Source organism: Passer domesticus, chromosome 25 (genome assembly GCF_036417665.1).
Source record: "Passer domesticus isolate bPasDom1 chromosome 25, bPasDom1.hap1, whole genome shotgun sequence".
Classification (NCBI taxonomy): Eukaryota; Metazoa; Chordata; class Aves; order Passeriformes; family Passeridae; genus Passer; species Passer domesticus.
In genome coordinates, this window is record NC_087498.1 from 1835877 (window position 1) to 1848319 (window position 12443).

A 12443-nucleotide genomic window follows, 5' to 3' on the forward strand; every position below is an offset into this window, starting at 1 on the left:
TGGCACATCTGTGCAGATGTGTGCGAGCCCAGGTGAGCACACCCGGCGTGTCTGCGATAGCGGGGGCTCACACACGCCGTGCCCCGGGCCGAGCCGTGCCGGGGTGATCCGATCCGGGAAAGCCGAGTCGATCCCATCGGAACCGAGCGGCTCCGGCCGGACCCGAGCGGCGCCGACTCCACCCCGGCGGTGGCGAACCGAACCGACCGAGCCACCCGAGCGGTTCCGAGCGGCTCCAGCCCGACCCGAGCGGTTCCGATGGAGCCGAGCGGCGCACACGGGACCCAGCAGTGCCGGCCGGTGCCGCTCGGTGCCCTCCCGGTGCTGGCCCGGCCCGGGCCCCGCGGGGCCTGGCCGCCCGCCAATGCTTTCTCATAAACCACATGCTGCCGCGGCGCTATAAAGGGGAGCGCGGCCGCGGCGGCGGCTCAGCCCGGCCCCGCTCGGCCCCGCCGCTGCCGCCGTCTCGCCCGCTCCGCCCGGCCCTGGTCCCACGGCAGCCCCCATGCCCCGCCTCGGAGCCAAGGTACGGCGGCCCCTCCCGCTACCCACGGCCGCGGAGACCCCCTGGGCCCGGCCCCGCTGCCACCTGCGCGGGGCCCCGCGGGAGCGGCAGCCCCGGCTGTCCCCGTGTCCCCTGGTGGGTCCCCTCCCCGGGGGTCCCGGCTCCCGGCGGGGGATGCTCCAGCCCCGCCTCGCTTGGCGGTGGCAGCCCCGGACCCGCGGGGTGAAGCCGCGGCTCCAGCCCCGCTTCCCGATTCCCGGTTCCCGCCTCCAGCCGGGTCACGATTCCCAGACCCGGCGTGCGGAGGCCCCGGCTCCAGCCCCGGCCGGTCCCCGGCCCCGGCGCCGGCCCCGTTCCCGGCGGGGGGATGCTGCAGCCCCGGCTCCATGCCCGGACCTGCGCGATGAGGCTCCGAGCCCCAGCCCGGCTCCAGCCCCGGACCCGCGGCGTGAAGCCCCGTCCGGGTCCCCGGCTCCAGCCCCGCTCCCGGCTCCAGCCCCGTCCCCAGCCCGTTCCCGGCGGGGTGAGGCTCCGTTCAGCCGTGGCCACATCTCGGCGGTGGCCCGGGCGGCATCTTGGAGTTTCACAAGAGGGGAGGATTCCTGGACATTATCCAGGGGAAATTCCCCCCACCCATTACCCAGGCACCCTCTCCCTGCCGGTGCCCCGGCAGACGGGGGTGCACACCCACCCGAGGGTCCCCTCCTCCCCCACCTCGCGAGTCTTGGCTCTGGGACAAGCCCCGTTTCTCACCGGGGTCCCGCCACCGATCGGGGCCTCCCCGCTTCTTTGCAGGGGGATTGGGAGGGAAATTTGGGACGAGGCCAGAGCTGCTGCATGGAAAGAGCCCGGCGGGTGCAGCTGGGGGGGTCTGGAGGGTGGGAAGAGGATTTTTGGGGATGGGTGGGTCAGTGTGTCAGACGGGCTCTGGAGAGCCAGGGCGGAGGAGGAGATTTGCAGGAGAGACGGAGAAATGGTGCGGGAGAGGGGAGAGGGGCTGGATCGGGAATGTGGAGGTGGCCAAGAGCCACATCCAGCCTTGTGTCACCGGGCCTTGGGAAATTCCCTGCTGACCTGGAGCTCCTAAAAATAGCAGGATGGGGATAGGCACGGGGTTGGAGGACCACAGTGGGATTATCCCGCTGGACCGTGGCCAAGTCCCGGCTATGACAGAGGTGGTCACGCTGGGGGGTGGTGGAGAGGGACGGGGGGCTTGGCGTGTGTGTGGGTTATCCCTGCTTCAAACTCCTCCCGTGTCGTGTTCAGGTGTGCCTGCTCCGCTGCTCCGTGCTGTCGTCCCTCCTCCTCCTCCTCCTGCTCCGCATCCATGAGACGGAGCAGAACAGCTACTGCCAGCAGATCATCACCGAGAGACACCTGGCCGAGCTGGAGGAGCTGGTGAGTGCCGTGCGATGGGGGCTCATTTGGGGCCAGACGGGCACAAAGCAGCTCTTTTTAGTGCTGAAATAAGGAAATGGGGCGATCCTCGGCTCCCCTAGTGAAGTGATGGTACCCAGGAGCTGAGCATCCCTGGGCACAAGGGACAAGTGGGCACCGGGGGGTGACAGATGTCGTGCCTTTGCCAAGGGTGGCCGTGGAAAAGTGACGCCAGGAGGAACGAGAGGACGGAAGCAGGAGCGAGGCCGGGAAGGGGACAGGAGTGGGGCTGGATGGGTGCAGGGGCGCTGGGGAAGCCGTGGAGGGGCCGGCGCTGCGGGCTGCCGTGCTTTCCGGGCGGCTGCGCAGGGGTTAAGCAGAGGAATCCGGCTGCATTCCTGAGTCCAGCTGCTTGCCTGGAAGCTGGGCTGGCAACGGGGCTGTGGGTGGGTGGCAGGCAGCGAGGGGGGCCCGGCCGGGCGATGGAGCCGGGCGGGCTGGGCCGTGGGGCCGGCGTCCCGCGCGGCCCGTGGGCAGCTCTGGGTGCTGGCAGCCGCCCCGCAGCACGGCCAGCCCGGCCCCGGCCGATCCAGCTGCCGGGGCCGTATCTCTCTCTCCGTGGCCCTTGGCTCACCTCCGAGCGGGGAATCACGCGGATGTTCAGGGGAGAAGCGGGAATCGGGGGCACGCAGGGATTTGCAGGGTTGTCGCAGATTAAATTCTGCCTGCGGCAAGAGGGGTGTGCGGGCGAGGGACGGGAACGGCGCCTCCGGGGCCCGAGAGCTGCTCCGAGCGCGGTGTAACCGCCGCGTCCGGGCTCGCTTCACCTCTTCCTCTTCGAGCCCCGAGCTGCGGGGCCAGGAGCCGCTCTGGGCGAGCTCGGCTTCCTCTGCCCGAGCCCTCTCTGCACAGCACATCCCCGCAGCCTTTGCTCTCCGCCCGGGGATTAAAATTGGGTCCGCGGCTGTGGGAGAGAGGGGACGGAGCAGGTTTGAATGGGAGATGTGGTTTTCCAGCTGGGGATTGCAGCCCTCTCCTCGCCGATGGAGGAGCTGGCCCTCGCTCCAGCGCCTGCAGGATAATGGAGCAATTGTTTCCGGGACGGCATCCCGGGCTCGGAGGAGAATTGCCGGCCGGCAGTTCTGCCAGCCCTCGCCCTCCCAGCCTGGGATGGCAGCCCGGAGGGAGAACGTTTGGTTCGGATGGGTTTTTCCTCCCGTTGGAAAGGGTCGTGGCGCGGGCGGGCGGCAGCGCCGCGTGTGGGACCCCGGCGCTGTGTGATCCCGGAGAATGTGTGACCCTGGTGTCACGGCCACCTCCTGCACCGCAGGATGCTCTTTTGCAGCCTGGATTTAGAGGAGAGAGTGGTGCGGGAGAGACCCGAGGAGGATAAAGCAGGGCTGAGCTCTGCTGTGGCGCTGGCAGGAAGAGGAGGAGGAAGAGAGGCGGGGTGGGAGCAGGCAGGGAAAGGCAGGAGCAGGTCTGTGAATTGGGAAGTACAACATCCTGACGGGAGCAGAAATCCCGAGCTCACGCCTGCCACTGTATCAACCTCAGGGATGTGCCTGTGTGAGGAGGAGGAGTGTGGGATGGGGTGAAGCGGGAGTGGCAGCAAAGTCCTCCCAGCCCTGTGGATTTGGGGGTGTCAGGCACCCCATGCCCAGAGCATGGCATATCTGGGGCTCCCCTGGGGTGACATCCTGCTTTGTCCTTCCAGGCTGACACCCAGATGCAGCACCCGGGCAGGGTCTCCTTCAAGTTCATTGACAAAATGCAGTTGGTGAGTGGTTTCTTGCTGGGGACAGTAGGGGACAGGCAGCAGGGCTGGCTGGTGCATGGTGGGAGGTCCCCAGATCCCCAGCCTCCCCTCTTGTGTCCCTTTGCAGGAGACAGCCCTGGAGGGACCCATCCTGCTTGGCCAGGTGGCTTCCACCTTTGGGAACCCTGTGGGATTGTAGAAAGGCATTTTGTGCCTCTGTGCTTCAGTTTCCCCCAGGCAGAGTGAGACACCCATCCAGTAACTGCTGTCACTTTTTGTCACTGTGTCCTTGCAGAACGACACCATCTGCTATGTGAAAGCTGCCTTTCCCCTGATGGGCAAGATCCTGAAGAGAACAGAGTTCAAGAAGAACTCGTCCAACGACCAGAAGATGGACATGGTGCGCACCATGTACACCAACATCGATGAGAACGTGGACCCCTGCATCAAGGAGGAGGATGATGAGGAGAGAATGGTACAGCCACCCCGGCCTCGTGGGGCTTTGGGCCTGGGGTGAAGTGGGATGTCCAGAGTGTCCTGGGGTGCAATGGGGTGTCCAGAGCATCCTGGGGTGCAATGGGGTGTCCAGAGTGTCCTGGGGTGCAATGGGGTGTGCAGAGCATGCTGGGGTGCAATGGGGTGTCCAGAGCATCCTGGGGTGCAATGGGGTGTCCAGAGTGTCCTGGGGTGCAATGGGGTGTGCAGAGTGTCCTGGGGTGCAATGGGGTGTGCAGAGCATGCTGTGTGTGGGCAGGGCTGGGAGCAGAGCAGAGCTGGGGTGTGCGTGGAGCACGAGGAGCCAGCAGGTCCTGCCTTGGGGGCACTGTGGTATCTGTGGGGTGACACACGGAGCTGATGCTGAGCCTGGTGCTTCCTCCAGCTCTCACAGATGTGTTTCAAGGAGTTCACCACGTCCCCCTACGAGATGCTGGTGCTGGTGAAGGATTTCTTCCAGGACATCAAGGATCTGCTGCAGAAGCAGACGACTTTTGACAAGGATTGCAGCCGAGTGTACCGCAGGGTGTGCCCGGGGCCCAAGAAGGCTGGATCCTCACCAGGTGAGATGCCAAGGCTTGGCCTCTGCCCAGTAAACCCGTGCCAGTCTGGGGGGCTTGCGCTCGCCTGCATGGAGCACCTTAGAGTCGTGTGTCTGTGGGTGTGGCACATGTCCACCTTGGCCCCTTTCCTGTGCCAGCGAGCTCTGCGTCAGTGCCAGGGGAGAAGGGGCTGGCTGCCATGGGAAGGTGGGATTTGGGCTAAATCCTGCTGGAAGCAAGGCAAGGGAGAGATGCTGAGGGGGATCAAGGAGGCACTAGGCTCAGCTCTGTCTCAAAGCCCCAATGCTGGGTGGAGCATAACTCGGAGAAATGGAGGGACTGCTGTGCCACCAACACGCTGCATGACCTGGGCTGTGTCACTTCAGCTGCCTCGTGCCTCAGTTTCCCCTGGCCAAGCCTTTGGGGAGAGTGTTGCTGCTGGGGTGGAAGAGCCCTGTGCTGCTGTCCGTGCTTCCGCGAGCGGCCGTGCTGTGTTTGCATGGAGGAGATGTCCCACTGTCATCCCCGTGTCGGAGCTGTGCCATGTCCTTGTGCCGTGGGGACGTTAAACGTGGCTCTCTGGCTCCTACAAGTTGTGAATAACCCACTGCCATCAGCTCAGGGAACCCGGTGGCTCGGGTTTGCTTCATCCCCCCTGCTGCTCGTCACCCTCACCCTGCCCTGCCTGCTCCTGCCTGTTCCCTGCCTGTTCCCTGCCTCTCCCTTGCTCTCCCATTTTTTGAGAGGCTGTTTGCCCCCCTTGCCCGGGGCTGCGGGGAGGGACGGGGACAGTGCCCCCGACCTCAGATCTGCTGGCTCTGCCCCTCTTGGAGGCTAGTGACCCCACGGCTGTCTCTTCTCTCTCCTTCTTTCAGGTGTGGGGACAGATCCTGACTGCAATTGCCTGTCCCCTGCCCTCCCTTCTGCCACCCAGCCCTCCCTCTCTGCTGCCGCTGGCAGGGACACGGCACCCGCTAGCACCCGGGTCCCTTCCAGCCTCCTCCATGCCACCCTCGCTGACTTAGAGGCCCCATCTCAGCCCCCCAGTAGCACGGACGGGGGCTCAGGGACCGAGGAGGTCCTGGGTGCCGGGCTAGGTGACACAGCGCTGGCGTTGGCCCCCGGGATGAAGCAGACAGCTCCAGGCAGCAGTGCCGAAGCCCTCCAGGATCCGGCCGGGACGCTGAGCCTGGCACTGGGTGACATCCCCGTCCTCCGCGGGGATGGAGAGCTGGTGGAGTGGGGCACCGGCCACCTGCCGCAGGATCCAGGCCAGCAGTGGGGAGGCTCCATCCTCCCGGACCAGCCCGGCGGGCTCAGCACCACCCCTCGGACGGCATCGCCCAGCGCTGGCTCGACGGGCGGCGCAGCCGGGATCCGTGCGGCGGCCGAGCCCGTCACACAGCTCCGCTTCTCCAGGATGGCCCCGGAGCTGCGGGCCCCGGGCAGCCCCAGGGACAGGGCGAGGGCGTGGGGCTGGGGGCTCAGCCGGCTGCGGGGCCCCGAGGATGGCGGCGGGGCCGGGCCCAGCTTTGACTCTGGCTTTGTTCTGGGCGCAGAGCAGCGCAGGAAGGAGCCGCCCGCCAGGGAGGGCCGCCAGGAGCCCCTCATCTACATTACAGTGGCCAGTGTGGTGGCCGTGCTGCTGGCCACGGGAGGGCTGCTCTTCTACAAGTATAAATCCAGGGTAAGACCCCCGCCTCGTCTCCTGCCAAGGCACCAAGGTTCTCTCCTGCCTCAGTTTCCCCACTTGTCTCTTGGCCAGTGTGGGTTAAGCCCCATTTCCCCCATAATTTTGAGACTGGGGGACAATTAATTGGTGCTGCTGAGTGTAGTGGGAGGATTTATTTGGGAGATTTGCTGCTGCAGCTTCCCCCCCTTCCCCAGGGCTCATTTCCCCATTTCCCTCCCTCCACACAGGTCCTGCAGCGGCCGCTGGAGGATGGAGGCTGCGACCCCGAGGAGCCGGAGAGGAGGTGGGTGTGACAGCATCCTGCGCGGAGGGGCTTTGGGGACCCCCACCCTGGGTGACCCTGCTCTAACCCCCCCATCTTTCTGTCACAGGGCGCTGCAGGGAGCAAGGGAATGTTCAGAGCTGGAGACTCAGGATCTCTGAGGTGATCAGGGGCTGGGTGCGACCTTGAAGGGCTCCAGTCTGAGCCGTGAGGACAATATTGTATCCCTGGTGCTGACCTTGGCCAAGGGCAGGGAAATTCTGGGTGGGAAGACACGGACAGGAGCAGGTCTGAGCCCCAGCGCTGCCAGCATGTGGTTTCGCAGCTCGTTAATCCATTACTGGCACTTTCTTAATATACATAGTATTTTTTCCTGTGGTTTTCGGTGTTTCTCCCCACGCTGCCCTCCCTGGCAGAGCCCCAGCTCCTGCTCATCTCTCTCCTCCTTTTCCCAGGGCCCCAGGCAGGATGTGAAGCTGCTCGGGGGACGGATCCGGACGGAAGGAGGGTTGGCACACACCAGCCTTGCCGTGATCCCACCGTGATGCTGACACTCCCTCTCCCCTTGCCCCGTGCCGGTGGCCAGAGACTGCAAAACCCTCCCTGGCAGGGACAGAAGGCTGGGGGGATGTGCCCTGAGTGGGACCCCCGGGCACCGGGAGGCGAAAGGCTCTGCGGGACGGCAGCGCTGTGACCTGGAGCAGGACCATGGAGTGCTGGATGTGGGCCATGGAGGCTGATCCCACCTGGACACGGCTGGAGCTGCATGAAGATGGACGGGATCGGCTCCCCAAATCCTCTGGCTCTTCTCCCATCCCAGCAGAGTGGGTTTGGAGCAGCACCCATCGCCTCCTTCACCCTGCCTTTCCTGAGGCTTCAACTGGAGCATCCTGAATTCTGGGGGGGGCCAGTCCTGAGACCCCCAGCCCTGACTTGCAACTCAAACCCTCACACTGTGAATATTTAAAGCCCACCTGTGCCCATGTCCCTGCACGGGGCTGGGTTTGGGGTGACCCTTGGCACCATCCCAGTCCCTCCCCATCCTCCTGTTGCTAGGGCTTATTTTTATTTTTTAGTAGAGTGGATGAAAGTTTTTATCCTGCACAAGTGTTCTGGGGGGGCCGTGTGCCCCTCGCAGGGTCCTCACCACGAGCTGGCCTCGCTGGGATTCCATTTCTTTGGTGACTGCGCTTTGGAGAAGGGAATGGGGCTGGGAAGGATGGGATCCACTGGGTCTAAGAGCTGGAACTGCCCCAGCTGGGCACCCTGGGGCACCTTGGCACAGCCCCACTCCCGGGCTTTGGGAAGAGCCTGGTTTGGGAAGCACCAAGCCCTGGAGATGCCCCAAAATCCAATGGCTCCCTCCAGCCCCAGATGAAGCGTGGCCCACGCTGCTCTGGGAGTTTCAAGCATTATTTTTATATGAAGGATGAAAATACGGACAAACCCGATTGTTTTTAAAGAAAGCATCATTATTAATTTGGGGTTTTTTATATATATATATATGTGTGTGTATTTATGACTGGCAGAAGGAGGGGGTTCCTGGGCGAGGGACTGGTGTAAATCAGGATAAAAGCCCTGATGCAGCAGGAAGTCTGGGGCCAAACTCCTGGTGGTGTAAGTCACCAGTTTACACTGTGGAGGAGCTGCTCCTGGGGGAGAAAACTTGCCTTTACCCATGTTGGATTTATTTTGCCTTTTTTGTTTTTTGTTGTTGTTGGTTGGTTGGGGCTTTTTGTTGGTTTTGGGATGGTTTGGGTTTTTTTTTTATACAATGAAATCCTGAAATATTTTATACAAAGGCATTTAAAATTCTATTTAAAGAAAATAATGGAAAACAACTTGTATATTTAATATTATTAATAAACAGAGAGGTGTAGCTTGGTGTAAGTCTGGGATGCAAGGGGGGACTGGAGCTTGTGGCTCCCCTGGAGTCCCTGAGGCGGTGACTGGGGTGACTCCTGGTAGTGTTACCCTGACCTGCTTCCCTGTGGATGCATGTGGGAGTTCATGGCCACTGGAATGAGGGCAGAGGGACTCATCTGCCCTTCCTGCCCCAGCTCTGCCAGCATGGCTGAGCCCTCCAGGCACCAGCTCTGGTGCTGGGGCCCCCCAAAATCTGTGTGAACGGTTGGGAAGCAGCTGCTTAAAGCAAACACACTTGAGGCAAAGTTTCCTGGAGCACTTTGCTTAGAGTGACAGCCCTGGAAGAGGCATTTCCTCCCCTCTGTCGCTCCCCCTGCTTTCCTTCCTTCTTTCCAGGAGCAGGGGAGCCCCACATCCTGCTCCCCCTGCACACATCCAGCATCTCCAGGGGGATGCCAGGGGGCCCCCACACCATCCTGGACCCCTACCAGCCCATGGGGTGTGCAGGGTGAACACCCCCATCGCTCATCCAAGGGGGTGGCAAGGGCAGGGGGGGATTTGGGAGCGTTCTGTGAGTGCCAGGGCTGAGCTGCTGCCTTGTTTGCTGACAAACAGGATTCCTCGAGGGGAGCTGACTCAGCCCAGCCCTTCCTCTCCCCAGCAGCAGCCGGGGGTTTCCCAGGTCCACATCCCCTTCCCAGGGAAGTGGGACCTATATATATCCTGCTGGATCCATGCCACGGTCATTATGGTCAGATTTGGGGGGTATTTGAGGCCGGAGGCTGCTCTTAGGGGTGGGCACCGTGCCCGGGTTTGGGGGTGCTGAGGGCAGCGAGTCCCTGGCCTGCTCCAGGCTGCTCCAGGCAGCTCCATAGCTGCACACGAGAGGGTGGCTGGAGCTGGATGATGGCAGCTTGAAGCTGTGGCAGAGCTGGGGGGCAGAGCTGGGAGCATCCCGGGCTGCTGGGGGGTGTGAGCAGCACCAGTCCCCACCCGCTCTGTACTTACACCCCACAGTCCCTCGTTCCTGACTTTTTCCGGCTGCTCTGTGTGCTGTAAAAGCACCTGGGAAATGCAGGAAAAAAGCTGAACTCTGTCTGCCTGCCCTTGGGTTCGGCCAGGAGGGTCCCTCTGCTCCTCATGTTCCCAGCTGGGCCCTTTTCCCCACCCTGTGACCGGCCTGTGTGGGAGCAGGATGTGAGTCCCTGCCCCAGGCACCTTCCACCCCCAGCCCCTTCAATCTGGGGACAAAACCTGCTCTCGGCCCCCCGCTCAGGAGCCCCATGGGGCTACATCCCTGTCCCTCTTGGAGGGGAAGGTAGAAAAGAAGCCCCCATCCTGGGGCATGGAAGTCGGGGACACCTGGGGGTCCCTCCTGGGGTCCCAAATGGGTGTTTGTACTGCAAAAATGTGCTCTGATGGGATGAGAACAGGGGGTTTGGGGGAAAAGATGGATGGCGGGAGGGGAAGGCATCAGCAAGAGGCTCCCGGGACCTGAAGCACAAGCTGGCATGGAGTGGCACAAACTGTGATCACCAGCACCCACCCCGGGGGTCCCGGGGGTCCCCACAGCCCTGCTGCTCGTGGCACTGACAGGGCTGGGACATCTCAGGCTCATCCTGCAGCCCTGAAACCTCCCGAGCACTCGAGACCCCCCCAGATGTGCTGAGACCCCCGCCGGGAGCCCCCAGAGAGCTCTGCCCACCCTGGGAAGGCTCCCGAGCCCGGCCGCGGGCACCGCAGAGCTGCTGACGGGGCAGAAGCGGCGGAAAGGCCCCGAGGCCGCGGCTCCCGGGGCACGGCGGCCCCGCGGCGGGGTTTGGCCCAGGAACTGCTGCAGGACTGAGGTGGCCAGAGGCCGTTTTGTGGCCAGACAAAGTGATTTTGGTTAAAAACCGTTATCTGCTCTTTCCCCTGGGGTTTTAACCCACATGTTTTCCCAGTTTGTGTTTCAAGGGAACGCCCCCGGGGCAGCGAGGGCGGAGCAGGCCTCGGCCCCAGCCCCTCACGGCGGCCGGGGGCTCTGGGGACGGGCTCGGGGTGGCCCGGGAGCGGAGCCCCGCCTGCCCGCCTGTCCTGGAGCGTCCCCAGAGCCCGTGTGGGGACTCTGTGCGGCCGGGCAGCGCGGTCCGGGCTGCGGACGGCCGCGGGGACAGGTTGGTTGTGGCCCACCTGGAATGAGGGAGCCAGCGGAGCCCGCTGCGAGCGGTGAGGAGGAGGAGGAGAGCGGGAGGAAGGCCTGGCCAGGCTCAGCACCCCCGAACACCGCTCAGCGCCCCAAAACACTGCTCAGCATCCCCGAACACTGCTCAGCACCCCAAACACTGCTCAGCATCCCCGAACACTGCTCAGCACCCCAAACACTGCTCAGCACCCCCAAACACCGCTCAGCGCCCCAAAACACCGCTCAGCAACCCCGAACAGTGCTCAGCACCCCGAACACTGCTCAGCACCCCGAACACTGCTCAGCACCCCCAAACACTGCTCAGCGCCCCCGAACACCGCTCAGCACCCCGAACAGTGCTCAGCACCCCAAACACTGCTCAGCACCCCCAAACACCGCTCAGCGCCCCAAACACTGCTCAGCACCCCGAACAGTGCTCAGCGACCCCAAAACACTGCTCAGCACCCCCGATCACTGCTCAGCACCCCAAACACTGCTCAGCACCCCGAACACTGCTCAGCACCCCCGAACAGTGCTCAGCGACCCCAAAACACTGCTCAGCACCCCGAACAGTGCTCAGCACCCCCGAACACTTCTCAGCGCCCCAAACACTGCTCAGCACCCCCGAACAGTGCTCAGCGCCCCCGATCACTGCTCAGGGCCCCACGCTGGGCTGGGGATGCGGGCGGGCGAGCGCGGGGACGCCGTGGCTCCGCCAGGCTCGTTAATGGCTAATGAGGGCCGGGAGGGCACTGCCCTGACCCCGGCGGGCGCTGAGCCGCGGGGCCAGCGCGGCCGGGCCTGCCCGGGGACACGGAGCTGGCACCGGGGGGGACACACCTGGGATGGGCACACAGCCCTGGGACCGGGCACAGCCCGGGGATGGGCACACAGCTCTGGGACAGGACACACACCCAGAGATGGACTCCCACAGCTCTGGGACAGGACACAGCCCTAGGATGGGCACCCAGAACTCTGGGACCAGGCACACACCCAAAGATGGGCACCCACAGCTCTGGAACCCGACACACTCCTTGATATTTTATTTTTTCACCGATTTACTTTTACCCGTGTTTTATTTAATCTATTTTCCTGATTAATCGTGTTTTTCCTTCTGCTTTACTGCTTCCCTCTGAGCAAACACAAATACTTTTTACTCTAAAAACCCTCATTCTTCAGCTTCAGCTTTTATTTCCCAATTAATTAATAAATTATTTTATGTAACTTATTTTGTTTCTATATTTATTTAGAAAAATTATATAGAAATTTATGTAATTTATGTAGTATACATATATATAAAATTCAGCTATTTAACATAAAAATTTATGCACAGTACATAGATATGCATAAAATTAATTTAGACAAATTTAATGGTTTTATAGTCACCTATAAAACTATATTTATATTGGTTTTATTATTTATATTTATATTTATATCTATATTTATATTTATATTTATTTATATAAATATTCTATATATACATATATAAAATATATAAATAATTTCTATTTCTATTGATATAATTTATATATATTTATATTTATATTTATATTTATATTTATATTTATATTTATATTTATATTTATATTTATATTTATATTTATATTTATATTTATATTTATAAGTATGGAACTTATAAATATAAATAAACGTTTTTACACATTTATATATAATTAATATTTCATTTATATGGTTGCTATACAATGTATAAAATTAATATTTATAATTATTTGATATAGTCTAGGTAATTCATTTAATTAGCATTATTATTTAAATATAA

At 60.9% G+C, this 12443-nt stretch overlaps 1 protein-coding gene across 3 annotated transcripts; it reads left to right on the forward strand.

Annotated features, from left to right (window-relative positions):
• The first annotated feature begins 205 nt into the window (after positions 1-205).
• CSF1 (colony stimulating factor 1) lies at positions 206-8512 on the forward strand. Of its 3 annotated transcripts, none has more exons than XM_064399089.1 (9): positions 206-526; positions 1772-1903; positions 3600-3662; positions 3937-4116; positions 4522-4699; positions 6238-6365; positions 6599-6654; positions 6743-6795; positions 7089-8512. In XM_064399089.1, the coding sequence occupies exons 1-8, from the start codon at positions 506-508 to the stop codon at positions 6792-6794; spliced, it is 810 nt and encodes a 269-aa protein (XP_064255159.1). In that variant the 5' UTR covers positions 206-505; the 3' UTR covers position 6795; positions 7089-8512. The 3 variants fall into 3 exon arrangements, with proteins under 3 accessions (XP_064255159.1, XP_064255158.1, XP_064255157.1); XM_064399088.1 differs by having other exon boundaries at positions 211-526; positions 5554-6365; XM_064399087.1 differs by lacking the exon at positions 206-526 and adding an exon at positions 1496-1680 and having other exon boundaries at positions 5554-6365.
• Positions 8513-12443: the final 3931 nt, after the last annotated feature.

Excerpts from the sequence above, each read along its gene's own strand:
- CSF1 (XM_064399087.1), top strand. The coding sequence starts at position 1,603 with ATGGGGATAGGCACGGGGTTGGAGGACCACAGTGGGATTATCCCGCTG. Across the intron at positions 3,663-3,936 it reads TCATTGACAAAATGCAGTTG|AACGACACCATCTGCTATGT; the intron begins GTGAGTGGTTTC and ends GTGTCCTTGCAG. Across the intron at positions 4,700-5,553 it reads GAAGGCTGGATCCTCACCAG|GTGTGGGGACAGATCCTGAC; the intron begins GTGAGATGCCAA and ends TCCTTCTTTCAG.